The sequence below is a fragment of the Sturnira hondurensis genome, unplaced genomic scaffold, assembly GCF_014824575.4.
Source record: "Sturnira hondurensis isolate 20B ecotype Veracruz unplaced genomic scaffold, ASM1482457v3 Scaffold0024912, whole genome shotgun sequence".
NCBI classification, from domain to species: Eukaryota; Metazoa; Chordata; class Mammalia; order Chiroptera; family Phyllostomidae; genus Sturnira; species Sturnira hondurensis.
In genome coordinates, this window is record NW_028097543.1 from 115,380 (window position 1) to 136,107 (window position 20,728).

The 20,728-nt window shown below is 38.1% G+C and overlaps 1 protein-coding gene across 2 annotated transcripts; it reads left to right on the forward strand.

Moving 5' to 3' along the window:
• Window positions 1–108: 108 nt before the first annotated feature.
• ZNF449 (zinc finger protein 449) lies at window positions 109–19,050 on the forward strand. 2 transcript variants are annotated; one of them, XM_037038992.1, is made up of 5 exons: window positions 109–146; window positions 2,230–2,678; window positions 4,391–4,595; window positions 15,825–15,938; window positions 16,130–19,050. In XM_037038992.1, exons 2-5 carry the CDS (start codon window positions 2,325–2,327, stop codon window positions 17,050–17,052), a joined length of 1,596 nt encoding a protein of 531 aa, XP_036894887.1. In that variant the 5' UTR covers window positions 109–146; window positions 2,230–2,324; the 3' UTR covers window positions 17,053–19,050. The 2 variants fall into 2 exon arrangements, with proteins under 2 accessions (XP_036894887.1, XP_036894886.1); XM_037038991.1 differs by having other exon boundaries at window positions 114–659.
• The last annotated feature ends 1,678 nt before the right edge of the window (window positions 19,051–20,728 follow it).

Consider the following 20,728-nt stretch of genomic DNA (forward strand, 5'->3'; position numbering starts at 1 on the left):
TCTCTCGTCAGCAACCTTCTACCCGACCCCAGGAGCGGGGGGGTGGGGGCTGAGGCATGCCGGGAGTTGTAGTCGGCTGCGTGGCCCCGCTCCTGCGCACTAGGCACTGCACCGAGTGAGCTGGAAGAGCTTCGGGCACCCAGGCGGTGAGTCCCTGGGCGTCCGGAGGGCGTGGCAGTCCCTGGGGCTCGGGGAGTGGGGCTCCCATCACTCGTTTAGGCTACGAGAACTGGCTGCCCGCAGGCCTGACCGAGCTGTGGGCCCCTGTCCCGCTCCAGCCCCCGCCACAGCTCCTTTCGACCTGGCCGGGCCTTCCCAGGGGGTCCTCCGGGGCTGGCGTCGCCCCTTCAGGAAGCGAGGCATCTTCGCCCGTGCCGCCCGCGAAAGAACTAGGGCCGCGCCCTTGCCACCGGTATTCGATTTTAAAACGGCTTTTAGACATTCAGAGACTTATCCCTAGGGACACCTTTTCCCTCGTGCCCTCTTTTCACGATACCCGTTGCCTCTTTCCGAACACCTCTTTATCCACGGGCCCTGTGAGGGCGCGCTCATTTGGGAGGGTCTGGGGAGAAGCCATTACCCCTGAGGAGAAGTGAACTTTTCATCCCGAAAAGCCAGTGGAGGGAATCCCGGAGGATCAGTTCCGTGGGAGACCTGAGGTAAGGTTTGGGTCAGTCAGGGGAGAGCCGCCCAACTGTGAGGCTGGAGCACATGGGAGGTGGGACCCCGGCCTAAACCGGCGGGGTTCCTGGATTCCCCCAAACGACTCTTACGTGCCTAGACGGTGGGGAGGGGGGGGGGGAGACGCTTTCTAGGAATGAGTTCTTGTAGCAGAGCTGTCTCTGCCAGGGACACGGCCGTTCGCTTTCCATGCAATTGGGTCTGCCAGAGGCAATTTTATGAAAAGAATGTTGCAGAGTCAGTGGGTGCCATTTAGGAAACTAGCCCGGGGTGAAATGGGAACAGACTGTCGTTTCTTGATGACTGAGCAGGAAAAGAGTCGTGAGTATTTTATTTCTTGGTCTGGTCTAGGAAAGAAGACTTAGGTAGGTGAGCTGTGCGGGCAAATGCAGAGAGAGAGGACCCATAGCACACGGGCAGGTACGAATCTTCACACCTGTGGAGATATGAATGTGACAGCCTGTGTGACCTCAGAGACTGAACTAAGAACATTTGGATGTTTTTAGACATGAGCATAGCAGGAGTCTGTGGTTCCTGACCTCATCACTATTTCCCTCTATGGGACATTTGCAATGGGTCGTGGGACCTGTTATTCTGTCCTCCTGAGCCTCAAGCCTCAGTGCCCTCATCTGTAGTTAGGGAGTAATGCTAGTACGCAACTCCTAACGTTGGGTGAGGGCCAAATGAACTAGTAATATATGTAGGAGGCCTGTAACAGCACCTGGCTGGTAGCATGCTGAGCATGATAACTGTCCTTCGTTATTAATGCAGGCCAGATTCTTGATGGCCTGCCCTGTGCAGTGTGTTTTTCTCATGAGAAAGCCACTTGGACTGCCATTGCAGGATGAGTATCACGGTGATGTTGGCTGAACTACACATACCTGGATTGGAGAAGAATGGGGAATTGTTGAATTGTTGCCTTTGCAGGGCATGGCTTTCGCTAAGATGCTGGTGATTGGAGGTGACTGAGGGTTACTCAGAGCTAGGTGAACTATAAGGGTTGTTCACCAGTATTGTAAGTATTGCTCCCGGGTATTCCTCTGTGGCTCACCTATGTTCAGAAACATAAGAAAATTGTTATTAGACTGGGAGTGGGATACAGGCCTTCAGAGCTATAGGAGTTAATTTAAGCAAAAGAATTCTTAGCCTTGGGTCCAAGGAATTCAAGAACAGAGCTGTCTGATAGAACTTCCTGCAATAATGTCTACTAAGCACTTGAAATGTGAATGTATGATTGAAAAACTAAATATTTATATTTAAATACTTTAAATTTAAACTACTGAATGGTACTGTTGACTACCATACTGGACAGAACAGTTCTAGAGGGTACATGGATGGTCTTGAAGACTTTGTGAGCTTTTAGAAACTGGATTTATGTGTGTGTTTTTCTAGGAAGCGAGTCCATGGCTTTCATCAGATTCTCAAAACCACTGAAAAGATTATAATCTGCTGCTTTAGGGCTTTGGTGAAAAGTAAGCAATTAAGGGAGGTAAGGATACCCTCTGGTAACCACTTCTGTTTCTCCTTTCTCATTTGCCCTGTCCTCAGCTGTAGGTACTCCACCCAAGAAATACAAAAAAAAAAACCAAATTGGAGTCTGAAACTTCAGGCCCAGATAAATTGGACACTGCTGGAAGTGGGCAATGGCTGTTGCCCTGGGTTGTGCAATCCAGGCCTCCTTGAATCAGGGCTCGGTGTTTCAAGAGTATGATACTGACTCTGAAGTGTTCCGTCAGCGCTTCAGGCAGTTCCAGTACAAAGAAGCCGCTGGGCCTCATGAAGCTTTCAACAAACTCTGGGAGCTTTGCTGTCAATGGCTGAAACCAAAGATGCGTTCTAAAGAACAAATCTTGGAGCTTCTAGTGTTGGAGCAATTCCTAACAATTCTGCCTACAGAGATAGAGACCTGGGTGAGGGAACATTGCCCAGAGAATAGAGAAAGAGTTGTGTCACTGATAGAAGACTTACAGAGAGAACTTGAGATACCAGAGCCACAGGTGAGAAAAGAGTTTGGGATTTGGGTAATTAACCAAAAGGAGTGGCAGACACATCTGGTAGCAGATTAGACATTTTGTGTTTTTGTCCCAAAATTTCCCTGCAGTGATTTCCTATTTCCATTTTGTTGGAATCAGCATATGGGTCAGTGATTGTCAATTATTAAATTCAACTCCTCAAATATTTGGTAATGTCCCCTTTGCTATCCTAAGATGAAAGTTTTTGAGAGTATAATCTGCTTATATACACAAAATCAAAACCATCAATATAATAAGTACTGTATGGTCTGTGGACCAAAAGCAAACCAAAGCCTGTTTTTATATAGCCCATGACCTAATAATGGTTATTACCTTTTTAAAGTGCTGTTTAAAAAAATAATAGGCAACAGACTAATATAACCCAGAAAGCCTAAAATACTTACTCTCTGGCTATTTCCAAAATGGTCTGCCATCTGTAAGTCAAGTCGGGTTTAGAAGTAATATAAAAGAAAAGGAATATTGTGTATTATAAATTAATAAGCATTTCAGCATGCACATTTCTGGACTTGAGTGCAGACACAGCTTGAACACTATGAGCAATGTTGCTACTGGTCATGTATTTTTCATAGTGGCAAACAACTCTTGGTGAATCTGAACAATTAGTAGTTTAGTATTTCTTTGATTTCCAAAGTAGTGCTTCCCTAGAAAAGTCAAGTCAAGTTCAAATTTGCAAAAATATTTTGTGATTATATGACCAACAAGGTGAGGCTCTTGACAGTTTCTTTTACCTATGTGAATACTTGAGGGGGACACTCCAAATTTGGTAGAGACCCAGAGAAATTCTACACTGTTCATTATACTCCCATCTCTGCCCACTAAATTCTGATAGCTAGCATCTGCTATCATATCCAAAATTCTTCCTGGGAGTGGTGGCCCTGCCCTCTGTTCAGAAGCACTAAGCAAAGCCTGTTCAAGGCATGCAATAGCTGAGCACAGGGCAGCATCTCTGGAGAAGGGAGAAAGCAGTTCTAGTTGGGCATTAGGGGCACTGGAGTCTTGTGTGTTGATGGGACGCTACAGGTAGTCTTGCATGAGCAGGACTCTTCCAAAGTCAGCTGCCTCTAGGATGGAATGCGTTTATGATTTCCCTTCCTTTCTATGTCTCCTTATTTGGCTTACTACATGAGATGTTGTCTTCATGTGGTATAATCCTGCATTGCCGGCATGGTAGGCACCAGCCAAGGGTGGCACTTGAGCACTAGCAATGTGGCTAGACCAAATTGGGGTATGCTATAAGTATAAAATGCACACCACATTCAGAAGATGTAGGCTGAACAATAAAGCAGGTGAAATATCATATTAATAATTCTTTATATTGGTTATATTATGAAATTATATTTTCAATATACTGTATTTTGTTGTATATAATGTGCACCTTTTGCCCCAATTTTTGAGGGAACAATAAGGATGTGCATTATATGTGGGTATAATGATTACCTACCATCCGTATAATAATCCCATGTATAGTGTACACAAAAATTGTAAGTGTGTATTACATATGGCGGAATATGGTATTGGGTTAAATAATGCATATTATTAAGATTGACTTTACCTATTTCTGTTACTTTTCATATAACCACTGGAAATTTTTAAATAGCTTGGATGGCTTGCATTATATTGCTACTGGGCACTGCTGGTCTGGAATTTGGAGTGATTGGTTCTGGCATTTTCCTCAGATCGATAGGCAGGAAATGCTCTTGGAAGACCTGGCAGCAGTTGGAATGACAGACATACCACCAAACATCCATGTGGAGGTACCCCCACTCCAAGCAATGGGACCTGTCCCTGAGGCCCCAGTGGCAGAGGCGTGGATCCCACAGGCAGGGTTGCAAGAACTGAGCTATGGTGCTGCTGGGGAAGGCCAGCCCTTTCTGGACCCTGGTAGGCAAGGGTTTTATTTCCTTTCCTTGATTTCTTTTTTTGGAGCTCAGGAGCTCTCCAGGGTTGTGTTTGATTGGAAACACTGAATGCCGCATGAAAATGGATCATTATGATAAAGAGTAGGAGGAGGAAACGTCTCTCTGAATAGCCAACCACAAAGCACGTTACATCACTCATGATTTAAAACTCCTTAAGCTAATGACCCTGCTAAAGAACTCTGTATTTCTCTTTTCATTTTTTGGTGAAATACACATAATCTTAGATTAACTTAACTATTTTTGCATATACACTTCAGTGGTAATAAATATATTCATAATGTTGTGAAAGCATCACTGCCACCCATGTCCACAGCTATTGTCATCTTATAAAACTGAAGCTTTACACCCATTTAAACAACTACCTATTTCCACCTCCCACTCAACCACTAAACCACCATTCAGCTTTCTATGAATTTGACTATTCTATGTGCCTCATATAAATGGAATCATACATTATTTGTCTTTTTGTGACTGTCTCATTTACTTAGCATAATGTCCTCAAGTTTCATCCATGTTGTAGCATATGTCAGAATTTCTATTCTTTTAAAAGCTGAATAATATTCCATTGTGTATATATACAGTATTTCCTTTATCTTTTTCATAAATGTATACTTGGGTTGCTTCTACATATTAGCTGTCATGAATAATGCTTCCCTGAATATGGGTGTACAAATATCTCTTTGAGACCCTGCCTTTACTTCTTTTGGGTATATAACCAGAAGTGGAATTGCTTGATACATGGTTTTTCTATTTTAATTTTTTGAGGAACCACCATACTGTTTTCTACCATGGATGTACCATTTTATATTCCCACCAGCAATGAACAAACTTTCCACTTTCCCCACATTCTTGCTAACTCTTGTTATTTTCTGTTTTTTCTTTCTTTTTTGATAGTAGCATTCCTAATGGGTATCAGGTGGTATCTCATTATAGTTTTGATTTGCATTTTCTAAATGATGTTGAACATCTTTTCATGTGATTGTTGACTATTTATATATCTTTTCTCTTTTTCCAGTCTGATGAACACACTTTGTTTAGTTTTCATTGTTTTTTTAAAATTTTTATTGAATTTATTGGGGTGACATTGGTTAATAAAGTTATATAGATTTCAAGTGTAGAATTCTATAATACATCCTCTGTATATTGCATTTTGTGTTCACCACCCAAAGTAAAGTCTCCTTCTATCACCATTTATCTGCCCTTTTCCTTCCAACCAACCCCAACCCACCTTTTTCTTTGGTCATCACTATACTGTTGTCTATGTCCATGGGTTTTTAGGGAGAAATTTGCTTAAGAATGTCTATTCAAGTCCTTTGCAAATTTTTAATTGGGTTGTTTAGTTTTCTTTTTTGAATTTTAAAGTTCTCTATATACCATGGATACTAATCCCTTATCAGAGATATGATTTTGTGAATACTCTGCATTCTGTGGGTTGCCTTTTTACTCTGTTGATAACTGTCTTTTGAAGGACAAATTTTTAAAATTTTCATGAAATACTGTGTCTTCTTTTTCTTTTATTGCTTATCCTTTTCTTGTCATTGCTAAATCCAATGTCATTAAGCTTTTTCCCTATATTCTTCTAAGAGATTTATACTTTTAGGTCTTTGATTCATATTAAGTTAATTTTTACATATGGTATTAGGTAAAGGTTCAACTTTATTTTTTTGTATATGCATATTTAGTTTTTCCAACACTATTTCTTGAAAAACCTGTCTTTTCTCCATTGAATGATCTTGGTATCTTTGTTAAAAGTCATTTGACAGCCCTGACCAGTATGGCTCAGTTGGCTGGGCATCCTTCTGCAATGCAAAAGGTTGCTGGTTGGATCGCTGGTCAGGGCACATGCCTGGATTGTGGGCTGATCCTTGGTCACCCCTTCAAGAGGCAATAGATGGGTTGATGTTTCTCTCTCTCTCTCCTACCTCCCCTCCCCTCTCTCTAAAAATAAATAAATATTTTTTAGAGGGGAAGGGAAGGAGAGAGGGAGAGAAATATCAATGTATGGTTGCTTCCCGTGTATCCCCTGCCGGGAACTGGCCTGCAACCCAGGCATGTGCCCTGAATGGGAATCGAACCGTAATCCTCTGGTTCACAGGCCTGCACTCAATCCACTGAGCTACACCAGCCAGGGCAAAAAATAAATAAATATTTTTTAAAAAGTCATTTGACAATATATTTAAAGGTTTCCTTCTGGGTTCTATGTTTTATTCCATTGGTCTGTATGTCTGTTTTTATGCCAGACATAAAGACAAACTATTTTTGTTGATGCAACTTTGTAGTAAATTTTTGAAATCAGGAAGTTTGAGTATTCTAGCTTTGTTCTTTTCAAGATTGTTTTGTCTATTTGAGGTTCCCTTTAAATGCATACAAACTATTTTGTATGCATTTTAAAATGGGTTTTTGTTTGTCTTAAAAAATGTCATTGGCATTTTGATAGAGATTATATTGACTGTATAGATCATGCTGGGTAGTATTAACATATGTTTTTGGAGATTTTATTTATTTATTTATTCTTAGAGAGTGGGGAAGGGAGGGAGAAAAAGAGGGAGACAAACATTGAATGGAGACACATTGATCAGTTGCCTCTTGCAAGTGACTAAACCCACAACCCAGGCATTTTCCCTGACCAGAAATTGAACCAGCAACCTTTCACTTTGTGGGACAATACCCAACTAACTGAGCCATACCAATTAGGGCAGTATTAACACCTTAATACTATTAAGTCTTCTAATCCATGAATGTGGACTATATTTCTATTTATTTATACCTTCTTTAATTTCTTTTACCAATGTTTTATAATTTCTAATGTATATCTTTTCACCTACTTGTTTAAGTTAGTTCCTAAGTGTTTTGTTCTTTTTGATGCTGTTAAAAATGATATTGTTTTCATATTTTCCAGAATTTTTCGTTGTTCATTGTTAGTGTACAGAAATGGAACTGATTTTTGCATGTCCATTTTGTATCCTGGTACTTCGTTGACTTCATTTATTAGTTATAACAGTTTTTTTCATGGAATCTTTAGGTTTTTATTAGATCATATAATCTACTAATAGAGATCATTTTACTTCTTCCTTTCCATTGTGAATGCCTTTTATTTATTTTTCTTGTCTAATGGCTCTGGCTACAACTTTCCCTACTGGGTCAAATAGAAATGGCCAAAGTGGGCACCCTTACCTTCTTCCTGGTCTTAAAGAAAAAGCCTTCAGTCTTCCATAATTAAGTATGGTGTTCCCTGTATTTTTTCATATATGGGTTTTTATTATGTGGAGGTAATGTCTTTCTGTTCCTATTTTATTGAGTGTTCTTATCATGAGAATCATGAGAGGATGTTGAATTTTGTCAAGTGCTTTTTCTGCATCAATTGAGATGATCATGTGTTTTTTGTTCTTCATTCTGTTAATGTGGTGTATTACACTGATTCACTTTCATAGGTTGAAACACCTTTGTATTCCAGAACAAATACCACTTGGTCATGGTGTATAATCCTTTTTATTAAATCATTTTTTATTTTTAAATTATACCTGACATTCAATATTATATTAATTTTAGGTGTGCAACCCAATGACTAGACATTATATAACTTACTAAGTGGTCATCCTGAAAAATCTCATACCCATCTGACACCATACATAGCTATTACAATATTATTGACTGTATTCCTTATGCTGTATTTTATATCCCCATGACTATTCTGTAAGAATCGATTTGTACCTCTTAGTCCCTTCACCTTTTTTACCAACCCCCCCAATGCCCCTCCCTTCTGGCAACTGTCAAAATATTCTCTGTATCTATGATTGTGTTTCTGTTCTGCTTCTTTGTTTATTTTGTTTTTTAAATTCAGTTGTTGATAGATATGAATTTTTTTTGCCATTTTATTGTTCATATTTTTTATCTTTTTTTTATTTTTAAGACCCTTTAACATTTCATGTAATACTGATTTGGTGGTGATGAACTTCAGCTTTTTCTTTTGGGGGAAGCTCTTAATGTGTCCTTCAATTCTAAATGATATTTTTTCTGGGAAGAGTAATCTGAGTAATCTTAGTTGTAGGTCCTGGCTATTCATCACTTCAAATAGTTCTTGCCATTCCCTTCTGGCTCGCAAAGTTTCTGTTTGAGTAATCAGCTCCCTTGTAGGTAACTTCTTTTTTCTTGGTGCTTTTAAGATTCTCTCTTTATCTTTAACCTTTTGCATTTTAATTATGATTCATCTTGATGTGGGTCTCTTTGGGTACGTTTTATTTGGTCCTCTCTGTGCTTCCTGGACTTGTATGTCTGTTCACTTCACAAGGTTAGGGAATTTTTCTGTCCTTATTTTTTCAAATAGGTCTTCAATTTCTGGCTCTCTCTCTTCTCCTACTAGCACCCCATAATATCTGGGTTCACCAAGCGCAAGCTACAGAAAATCTGAAGATGGCTGCTACTTGTACTGGGCTGCTACTTGTACTACTTGTACTTGGCCCAGGAGCAGCCAAGCTGTGAACAAAGGCTGTCTGCCACTAGTGCTGGGTGTGAGGCCACTTAGTAAGGAGTATGGGGTACACAGAGGCCAGGTGTTTCTTGTTTGAGAAGCATGAAGCAGGAGAGGCCAGTTGTATGGCAAAGCCACTGGAAATGGCTTGGGTGGGCATGCAAATTGGGTGGGGTGTGGTCTCAGGGAATCACCAGGTGGGGGTGAACAGTAGAAGCCATTTTGATGGAGACTCAGATATGTCACCTTCCTGCTAACTCTGTGGAGAGAGGTTTCAGAAAAGGAACAATGGCCTCTGCCTGTGATTTAAAAAAATAATTTACTTATTTTTAGAGACAGTGCAAGGGGAGAGAAAGTGGGAGAGAAACATCAATGTTCAGTTGCCTCTTGCTTGCCCCCAACTGGAAGCCTGGCCCACAACCCAGGCATGTGCCCTGACTGGGAATCGAACCCACAACCCTTTGTTTCACAGGCTACTGCTCAATCCACTGAGCCACACCAGCCAGGGTTTATCTCTAGTTATTTTCTAATTTCCCATGTGATTCCTTCTTTGATTCATTGGTTGTTTAAAAGTATGTTATTTATTCTTCACAAATTTGTCAATTTTCCCATTTTCTTTCTGTTATTGGTTTCTAACTTCATCCTGTTATGGTTCAGGTAAATATGTTTTATGACATATATCTTTTTAAATCACTCAAGAATAATTTGTAACCTAACATATGATCTATATCCTGGATATATATTACAAATAGGGAGGGACTTCTAACATTTTGCTCTTTGTTTTCTATATGCCTTATAGCTTTTTTAGTCCCTTATTTTATACATTATTGCTTTAGGCTCAGTTGATTTTTTTTGTAACGTAATGCTTAAACTCCTTTGTCATTTCTTTTTGCATTTATTCTATGGCTATTTTCTTTGTGGTTACCATGGGGATTACATTTAACATCCTGAAGTTATAACACTCTAATTCAAATTTATAATATCTTAATTACAATAACATCCAGAAATACCACTCTTTTATAGCTCTATCCCTACTCCTTTCAGTTGTTGAAGTCACAAAATTACATCTTTATACATTATGTGCTCCAATACATACACTAATAATTTTTTTTACCTTAAAAATCTATCTTTTATTACAGCATCTTTGTTACTTTAAGTGAAATCAAGCTGGTTCTCATTCAGACCTACTGTGTCTATGAAACAAGGTTTAGTCATGCATTAAATGAAGGTTTCAAATAACACTAAGCTGGGAATTTGTTACATGTTAAACACCAATAATTTTCCCTTAATATGTTTATTGGCATAACAGTTATACAATACTGAAATACAGTAAAATTTTATAATGCTTTATTTATACCAATAGCTCCCACAGCACAGTTCTTTAAATGGGAGCATAAAATTAATAAAGAGAAGGAATGTGTGAAAGTGGCACATAAAAGATGTGAAGTAGGGAAAAAATAAAGTGATAAGGTGTGCCACCTCTAATTCCTTTGGCAAAATTATAGTACTGGTATATTAAATGTAGCTGTGGAAAATTAATTTTCAATACTTTGGAACCAGCCATGTGCATGGTGACAAAGCCAGTCTGGAGGACAGAAAACAGTAGACAGCCCCACAAGAGACTTGAATTGCTCTTTCACAGAGAACAGATAGAAGTTGCTGAATTAAGATGATTTGAAGGCTTCTCTGCCCAAATGAAAACAAATCCCTGAAGGGTGTACCCAGAGATGATTTCCTGGGAGCCTGGAAGGCTTTGGAGAACTTCCAAGATCTCAAAGACAAACTGATCATCTTTGAGGACACAATTAGAGAAGAATCATCAATTCATAAAGGGTTGAAAGCAAAGTCACTCTAGAAAAGCACATTTAGGAAATGTCTGAATGAGGAATTAGTAAGTCTTAACATAGGGAGAAGAGGATGAATATGGAGATAGAAGTGAGTAAAAGAGACACATCATGATTATACCTGGATTTATAGTATTTTATTTTTTAAAGATTTTATTTATTTTTAGAGGGGGAAGAGAAGGAGAGAGGGGAAGAAACATCAATGTGTGGTAACCTCTCATGTGCCCACCTATGGGGACCTGACCTGCAACCCAGGCATGTACCCTAGACTGGAAGTCGAACCGGTGATCCTTTGGTTTGCAAGCCCATGCTCAATCCATTGAGCTACACTAGCCAGGGCTACACCTGGATTTAGATCTTTAGAATAACATTAGCTGTTATTAAACTAATAATTATTTTAAATGCATTATTCTCTTAAATTATATAGACAAGAAAATGGAGAGTTACAAATAAGTTACCATAATACTAGTTTTCAGGCTAATAATTGTTTTGAAAAATGTATTTGTCACTTAAATCATATAGAAAAGAAAAAAGTGAAATTATAAATTATTGTTATAATAATACTAGCTTTTATAATTGTCCACATATTTATTTACCTTTATTGAGATACTTGTTTCTTCATATGGCTTCAGGTTACTGTCTAGTGTCCTTTTTATTTCATCCTACAGGACTCCCTTGAGCATTTCTTTCAGGGCAGGTCTAGAGGTAGTGAACACCCTCAGTGTTTGTTTTTTGGGAATGTTTTAATTTCTCCCTCACTTCTGAAGGACAGATTTGCTAGATATAGGATTGTTGGTTTACAGTTTATTTCTTTTAGCATTTTGAATATGTCAGCCCACTGCTTTCTGACTTTCAAAGTCAGTCTCTGATGCAAAATCTATATACTTTCTTTTAAGGTTCCCTTGTATGTAATGAGTTTTTTATCTCTGCTGCTTTCAAGATTCTGCCCTTGGCTTTTCAAAGTGTGATTATAACATGTCTTGGTGTGGGTCTCTAAGTTCACCTTACATGGAGTTTGTATTAATTAAATGTTTATATTCATGTCTTTCATCAAATATAGGACATTTTCAGCCATTATATCTTCAAATGTTAGCCATTAATATTTAATTATGAATTTCTCTGCATATGCATTTCCATTCCCCATGTTAATTTGCTCTTCTTTACAACAGTGCCAGGTACAAAGATCTTATATGTTGCTGAGAAACACTGCTGCTCTTGATTTTAATACTTTCTAAAGCACAGGAAAGACTCCAGTGTATTTAACAAGGGAGAGATGGAATGAATTCAAAAAGTAAAATATACCACCTAGGAGAAGAGGAAACTACCCCTTTCTCATCATTCTTAATTAATGTTTATCAAAATGATGTAAGACTTATTCCATAATTTAAACATTAATTACACTTTTAAGGCTTTTTTTAAAAAATGAAAACATCTTGGATGTATTATATGAAGTGAGTCCTATTGTAGGCTGAGTGGAAAGCATGGGTTGCTGGCAGAGTAAGAAATTTTAAAGTAATGGAAGAACTCAGTTGATTTTATTTTAAAGTTTGGAATATATTCCCTGTCAGCAAAAGTGGTTGATATATATGAAATGGAAACACACACACACACACACACACACACACACACACGCACATGCACACTTTTATACATTCACCCAACAATGGACACTTAAGTTGTTTCCATATTTTGGCTATTATAAATAATGCTGTACTGAACATTGGAGTGTATATATCTTTTCAAATTAGGGTTTTTTAAAGATTTAATTTATTTTTTTGGCAGAGGGGAAGGGAGAGAAACATCAATGCGTGGTTGCCTGTCACACACCCCTCTTCTGAGGACCTGGCTGCAACCCAGGTGTGTGCCCTGACTGGGCATCAAACTGGCAACCCTTGGTCCACAATCTGGCAACCCTTGGTCCACAGCCGGTGCTCAGTCCACTGAGTCACACCAGCCAGGGCATCAGATTAGTTTTTTAATAATATTCAGATAAATACCCAGGAGAGAAATTGCTAGTCCATCTCTTTACTTTCAGTATATTTGTATCTTTTAATCTAAAGTGTGTCTCATGTAGATAGTATATAGATAGAATTTTTAATCCAGTTTGCTAATCTCTGCCTTTTGATTGAGTTGTTTAATCCATACATAGTTAATCTTGTTTTGATATAAGATGTTTTGAAATTTAAATTTCTAGCAAATTAACTTGGCTAGTGTTATTTTAATAATGCTAATATGTAAACATAGTCCTGTACTTAGATCTCAAATCATCAGTTTCCAACCTACACTTTGCTACATACCAATATTCTTTGCCAGAGCTGAGTAAGGCAACGAAGAGGTGTGGAAAGAGGATTTGAACCACAGGGTCTCGCAGTGAGCAGAGGGGTGGAATGATGTAAAGGGGAAGAGTATTAAAAACTTCTAGTTCTCCTTAGATTTACAGTAAGAAACACTGTTTGATGGACATTTGAGTTAATTTCAAGAGAATCTACTTCTAGACTTCAGCTGAAACAAACATAAAGAATGCTTTTGCTGGTTGCCAACCCAGTCAGTTTCCATTTTCATTTGAAATTCTCAACTGAAATTATTCTAGTAAAGTTTCTTAACTCCTACTTTTATTTCTCTCTCTTTACTTCATGCCCAACAGTAGCATTTCTGTTTTAATATGCCAAAACTTTTTAAAATATATTTTATTTATTATGCTATTACACTTGTCCCATTTTTTCTCCTCCCCTTTATTCCCCTCTGCCCTGCACTCCCCCACTAGCATTCACCCCCCACCCTTAGTTCATGGCTGTGTGTTGTACATATAAGTTCGTTGGCTTCTCCATTTCCTATACTATTCTTAACCTCCCCCTGTCTATTTTGTATCTACCATTTATGCTTCTTATTCCCTGTAGCTTTTCCCCCGTTCCCCTGCCTCCCCCTCCATGCTGATAACCCCCTATGTGATCTCCATTTCTGTGATTCTGTTCCTGTTCTAGTTGTTTGCTTAGTTTGTTTCTGTTTTTCTTTTTTAGGTTCAGTTGTTGATAGTTGTGAGTTTGTTGTCATTTTATTGTTCATAGTTTTAATCATCTTTTTCTTAGGTAAGTCCCTTTAACATTTCATATAATAGAGGCTTGGTTATGATGAACTCCTTTAACTTGGCCTTATCTGGGGAGCACTTTATCTGCCCTTCCATTCTAAATGATAGCTTTGCTGGATAGAGTAATCTTGCATGTAGGTCCTTGCCTTTCATGATTTTAAATATTTCCTTTCAGCCCCTTCCAGCCCCTTCTTGTTTCTTTTGAGAAATCAGGTAACAGTCTTATGGGAACTCATTTGTAGGTAATTGTCTCTTTTTCTCTTGCTGCTTTGAAGATTGTCTCCTTATCTTTAATCTTGGCTAATGTAATTGTGATGTGCCTTGGTGTGTGCTTCTTTGGGTACAACTTCTTTGGGACTCTATGAACTTCCTGGAAGTCTATTTCCTAGCCATATTGGGGAACTTCTCCTTCATTATTTTTTCAAAAAAGTATTCAATTTCTTGCTCTTACTCCTCTCCTTCTGGCACCCCTATGATTCAGATGTTGGAACTTTTAAAGTTGTCCTAGAGGTTCCTGAGCCTCTCCTCATTTTTTTGAATTGTTCTTTCTTCATTTTGTTTTGGTTGAATGTTTATTTCTTCCTTCTGTTCCAAATTGTTGATTTGAGTCTGGTTTCCTTTCTGTCACTGTTGGTTCCCTGTATATTTTTCTCTATTTCACTTTGCATAGCCTTCACTTTTCTTCTATTTTGCAACCACACTCGACCATTTCTGTGAGCATCCTGATTACCAGTGTTTTGCATCTGATAGGTTGGCTATCTCTTCATCTCTTAGTTCTATTTTTGGAGCTTTGATGTGTTCTCTCATTTGGGCCATATATTTTTTTGTCTCTGCATACCTGTTATGTTGTAAGGGGCAGAACCTTAGGTATTCGCCTAAGCATAGGTATTCCCCCACTGTATATGGGGGAGGGGTCCAAGAGGGAACAGTGCCACTTGCTTGGCTATTGACCAGCTTTCAGTCATTTCCCCCACTACCCACAAGCAAATTGGGCCCTTCTAGTTCTGATTCCCAGGTGGGTGGGCTTGTGTACATTCTAGGGCCTTGTGGGTCTTTTCATTAAACTCTCCTGTGAGGCTGGGAGTTTCTCCCACCGCAGGCTTTTACAGCCAGAGTTTTGGGGGCTTTATTTCCCTGTGCTGGAACCCTGGGTTGGGTGATCTGTCTTGCTCTTCGGTTGTTCCTCCTGCTTTATCTGAATGCAAATGTGGGACCACTTGGTCCTCCAGTCACCACCTTGTGGTGGGTCCTCTCCACCCCAGCTGCCCATCTCTGTCCCTCCTATCAGTCTGGATGAATGTTTCTTTAACTCCTTGGTTATGGGACTTCCATACAGTTTATTTTTCTGGCAGTTCTGGTTATTTTTTGTTTTTAAATTTGTTGTCCTTTTGGTTGTGCAAGGAGGCAAAGTTTATCTACCTACAACTCCATCTTGGCTGGAAGTCCTAATATGCCAAAACTTTATGAAGATTTACTTTATATTTTATCTCTAACCTAATTAAATCTATTATCAAAATAGGTAAAGAAGTAATTTAGTGCAGTGATTTCAGCACAGGATTGATTCCTTCTTCTTCCATAGATTAGAGAATAGTTTTTAATTGAGCACAAAAGGATGTTCTCATTTCTGTTTTATTCTTATCTTATAAGAAACTCTTGTAAGAGATTCCAAATGAAGTAATAGTAATTGAAGTGTAAGTAGATATTAAGTGGTCATGTGTCCAAGATAAAAGCCTGAAGTCTGGAAAAACCATTGATAACCCAAACAATTATGCTTCTCATCTTTCTAATGGCCAGGATATCCAATACCAAAGCTTGATATGAGCTTTCCATTGGAGCATAGAGAAGAGGCATGGGTGAAAGAACTACAAGATTCCAAAGAAATTAAACAATTACTTGAATCCAAGATAGGTAAGTAATTATTCATTGATACTAGAGAAGAAAGAAAAGAAAAATCCAACCTTAATCAGGTTAAAGAGTTTTGGATTCTATTTAGGAATTTCTGTATCCATACTGGTGGTTTAATGTAACTCTTCACCTTTTCTCATGTTCTTTTCTCTGTGGGACACAATGACATGTACACTTTCTGTTTCTTCTCTCAGGTTTTGAGATTGGAATAGAAAATGAAGAAGATCTTTCAAAACAGAAAAAACTGGAAAATATGTACCCATTTCTTGTTACTTTAGAGGGTAATGCTCTCCATGGTCCTGGTTTACAAAAAGACTATGTACAGTTAGAAAATCAATGGGAAAAACCCCCAGAGGATTTACAGACAGATTTGACAAAACTTGTAGATCATCAGAATTCCTCAGGAGAGAAACCTGAGAGTTCTAACTTGGCAGAACCTCTCACTAGCTTGGAAGAACCTCTCACTAGCTTGGAAGAACCTCACAACCCTAAAACCCTTAAGAAAAAAAGTACAGGAGATAAACCTCACCGATGTTCTCAGTGTGGAAAATGTTTTGCCCGGAAATCACAACTTACAGGGCACCAGAGAATTCATTCAGGAGAGGAACCTCATAAATGTCCTGAATGTGGAAAAAGATTCCTTCGTAGTTCAGACCTTTATAGACACCAACGACTTCATACAGGGGAGAGACCCTATGAATGCACTGTATGTAAAAAGCGATTCACTCGGCGTTCACACCTTATAGGGCACCAGCGAACCCATTCCGAAGAAGAGACATATAAATGCCTTGAGTGTGGGAAAAGCTTTTGTCATGGATCAAGTCTTAAAAGACATCTGAAAACTCATTCCGGTGAAAAACCTCATAGATGTCACAATTGTGGAAAAAGTTTTAGTAGACTGACAGCTCTTACTTTGCACCAGAGAACTCACACTGAAGAGAGACCTTTTAAATGTAATTATTGTGGGAAAAGCTTTAGACAGAGACCAAGTCTTGTTATTCATTTAAGAATTCATACAGGGGAGAAGCCATACAAATGTAGTCATTGTTCTAAAAGCTTCAGACAGAGAGCAGGCCTTATTATGCACCAAGTCACTCACTTTAGAGGACTTCTTTAAGAATTATTAAAGGAAACAGGTCATGCAGAAATTAGCACTAACTCAGAAAAAATCTTAACCTGAAGCAGTCTGTTTGTCTTGAAAGAATCTTTTTTTTGTTTGAGCTTGTAAGAACAGCTTTTTAAAAAATATCTTAACCCATCTCCCAAGGCATGTGAATTCTAGAGTGTCTCCCTACTCTTGCAACTTCCGTAGATTTGATATATTTTATCTTTACAACTCTTATTTTTCAATGACAATGAAAATTTTTGTGTCCCAAGCCAACTGTAAAGCATATAGGGGTCGAGTCAATATAATGGATAACCACGTCTATCTGATATATCTATTATAGTAGCACCATAATTATTCTGCTGTCATTATTAAAGGTGGTTATATACCACCTTTATTTGTGTCAAGTGGTAAGAAAGGAAACAGTGTGTTTTGTCAAATAATAAAAATGTGTCAGGGACATGTGGATAAAGAGGATTTCATTTGCCCCGTAAAAACTGAGTTATTTCCATTGAAAATTTTCATGTTAAAGGAATTAAGGTTTTAACCTTTACTTGTGAATTTTGCAAACTTTGCTAGTTTGCTTATTTGGCTGTCTGGGGTGATGCTGCTTAGGGCTATTAATTTAATGATTTATTTATGTCGAAGAATCCATTCGACAGTTGAAGTCATACAAGTAGAATGTAATTCAGTGTAGATTACTAAGGAGCCAATGTCCATTGCTTTTTATTCTCCTTTGGTATTCAACCATATGTTTCTCAGTGCTTTTTAAATTTTGTTCATTCTTTAATTTGGTGTCTCCCTAAGTGTGTGTTATAGAACTCTTAATTCTATAAGATATTCTACAAATAAGTTTTGAAATCCCTTCCTGCTCTTTCTGCTTTCTAGATTCACAGTGCACGTCAGCATATAAGAATCTCTGACAGGTCCTTCAGTAAAGACAGAGAAAGCACCTCTCTTGGCTTAATGTTTTACAGACCTGTTTGACCCCAGAACCTTTTTTCATGTACACCCAAATAACAACCCACAGAGCTAGTATTCTGCAAATATTCCTTGGAATACATTACCTTTAATATATATTTCTATAGTTATCAGTATAGTCTTATTGTTCCCAAGCCTAGTTATCTTCATTCATTTGAAGGGTGTTATGAAAAATTATTTACACATATATGTTTTTTATGTAATACACACATGAACATACACACATTTTAAGGAGGTGAGGGTCACTAATTCAGATACTTTATATGTTGCTCAGTGATTCTCAACCTCTTTTTACTTATAATCACATACCACACATTGCTACTTATATAAATGTTCTCATATAATCGTAGTAATGACTCAAATTCCTGTAGCAAGGGAAGAACTCTCTGTCAATTAAAGTTGTTAATACATGAAAATATTTGTTTAGCCCAGTTCCTTGTTATAAAATACAGGAAATAGGACATTCAAGTATTTGACCTTTATGAAGATACCAGTCTTCCTTTCCTTAAACTAGAATTAGGGAAAGTATATGCTTTCTGTTCCACTGAAGTTCTTAGAAGTCATACTTAATATAATATAAGTATTTGGGGGGTATCTACTTTGTGCCTAACTAGTCCTATTCTAGGCTTAATGTAAACTAGTAAAGAAACTAATTCGTGGGTCAGATTCATAAAGAGTTTATAATATCTTTAGTTAAACAAGAGTTGGGAAACAAATGGAGAACAATGCAAGAGAGATTGTATTAAGTGCCAAATCATATCAAGTGCTAGAGCCAGGATGTGTCTTTTAATTCTTGTCATCTAGGACCCTGTATGATGCTGCTATAAGTGTGGGGTTAAAATTCAGATCCTAGTAGCAATAAAATGTAACATGTGAGGAGTCTGAATGTAGAGATGAAAAACACTGAATGTAATGGCTTCTCTTTTTCTCTCTTGTGGAATTGCATTCCAACTAGAACAGTGCCTTAAAATGGATGTGCCCAACTGCTCTGTATCTATGCAATATTTTAATAAAGTGGAAATATATATATGCTCTTTCTCCTTCAATCACATTAAGTAATTGTTTGCACAACTTAGAGCTGCTTCCATGAGCAGTGGCAACAGGCACCACAATTGACTCCTGTCTCACACCCTGACCTAAGCTGGAATCACTTTACTCTCTGCAACCATGGTGCTGGATTTACCCATCATTTTTAGCATTTAATACAGTCAATTCTATCTAGCAGGGTTAGTTGCAGTCATTATATGAGCTACATCCTCCCATTCATCTATGTCATAAACACACATGCCTGGATTTTACAGGTAGATAACATCCATTATTTATTTGTTACAGTGTGCTGTGTATAATAATCACATACACACATATAATGTATAGCACTGAATCAAGAAAGATGTAATGTAGTTCTTATAAAAAGATAAACATTGTGTGGGTGTGCCTAATTATACTTTAAAAAAATAAGGACAAAATACAGTATCTACCTCCTAAGTACTATGAAGGGCAAAATCAGTACCTACCTTATAAGTACTATGAATACTAAATGATATATATTTTGTTCAACTATACAGTGTAAGCTTTCAATAGAAATCCAGCATATTGTAATATTGTATTTTAGTATTTTGTTGTTTAAGTGATAAAAGGACTTACGGCTATGGATATGGCTTTGGTCACATTCCATACATATATATTCCATACATATTCCATATATATAGAGAGAGAGGGAGGGAGGGAATAGAAAGTGACTCACATGGTTATAAAAATTGAGAAGTCCCATAATCTACTGTTTTCAAGCTGGAGAAAAAGGAAAGCTGATGATATACTTCAGTCTCAAATCTGAAGACCTGAGAACCAGGAGATCTGATGGTATAACTCGGCCAAAGGCCTGAGACCTGTGGAGGTGGGGAGGATATAAATCACAAAGTCTGAAAGTCAGAGAACTTGGAGCTCCGATGTCAAAGGGAAACAAAAGGTGAAAGTCCCAGTGAAGTGAGTGAGGGAATTCACCCTTCCTCTGCCTTCTTGTTCTATTCTGGCTCTCAAAGGGATTGGATGATGCCCCCCAACACACATTGGTGAGGACAGATCTCTGTACTCAATCAAATGCTAACCTCTTCTGGAAGCACCCTCAGAGATACCCAGAAATATTTTCCCAGCTATCTGGGCTTCTCTTAGCCCAGCCAAGTTTGTAAATGGAATTAATCATCACAGGGTTATTATTGAAAACTTCAAAATTGTTTGTTATTACAGTTTTCATTAATACTAACTCTGATCCAAGAGCTGTATCATATTGCTGTTTTCCACTTAATTTGGGGGGTTGGCTGCATTGTGATTAGAAAATGAGGTTCATTCTATTTTTTTATTTTAAAGTTTATTTAGTTTTTAAAAAGACACTTGTTAAAATTTGTTAAGTATCCTAAAGACCCTAGAAAATAAGGGTTCTATTTGTAAGGCACAAATTTAGAATACAGTGTTGGACCTCTCAATTAAGTTAATGTCTTTTAGGAGTCTCCTTGGTGCTTTTGAAGGGGCAGTGACCCAGAATAGATTGCCCTGCTCCCCATCTGAATGTTTGCATTCTTGTATTCTCCATTCCCCTCTTAAGAGTTTTTTTTTACCCATTTATGGATGTTTTATAGCAATTAATAGCTTATAAGCTATCAAAGCTGGCAGTAAAATCAGGAGGCTAAAGGACCTAGGAGAGACCGAGCTT

Excerpts from the sequence above, each read along its gene's own strand:
- ZNF449 (XM_037038992.1), top strand. The coding sequence starts at position 2,325 with ATGGCTGTTGCCCTGGGTTGTGCAATCCAGGCCTCCTTGAATCAGGGC. Across the intron at positions 2,679-4,390 it reads TTGAGATACCAGAGCCACAG|ATCGATAGGCAGGAAATGCT; the intron begins GTGAGAAAAGAG and ends CATTTTCCTCAG. Across the intron at positions 4,596-15,824 it reads CCAGCCCTTTCTGGACCCTG|GATATCCAATACCAAAGCTT; the intron begins GTAGGCAAGGGT and ends TCTAATGGCCAG.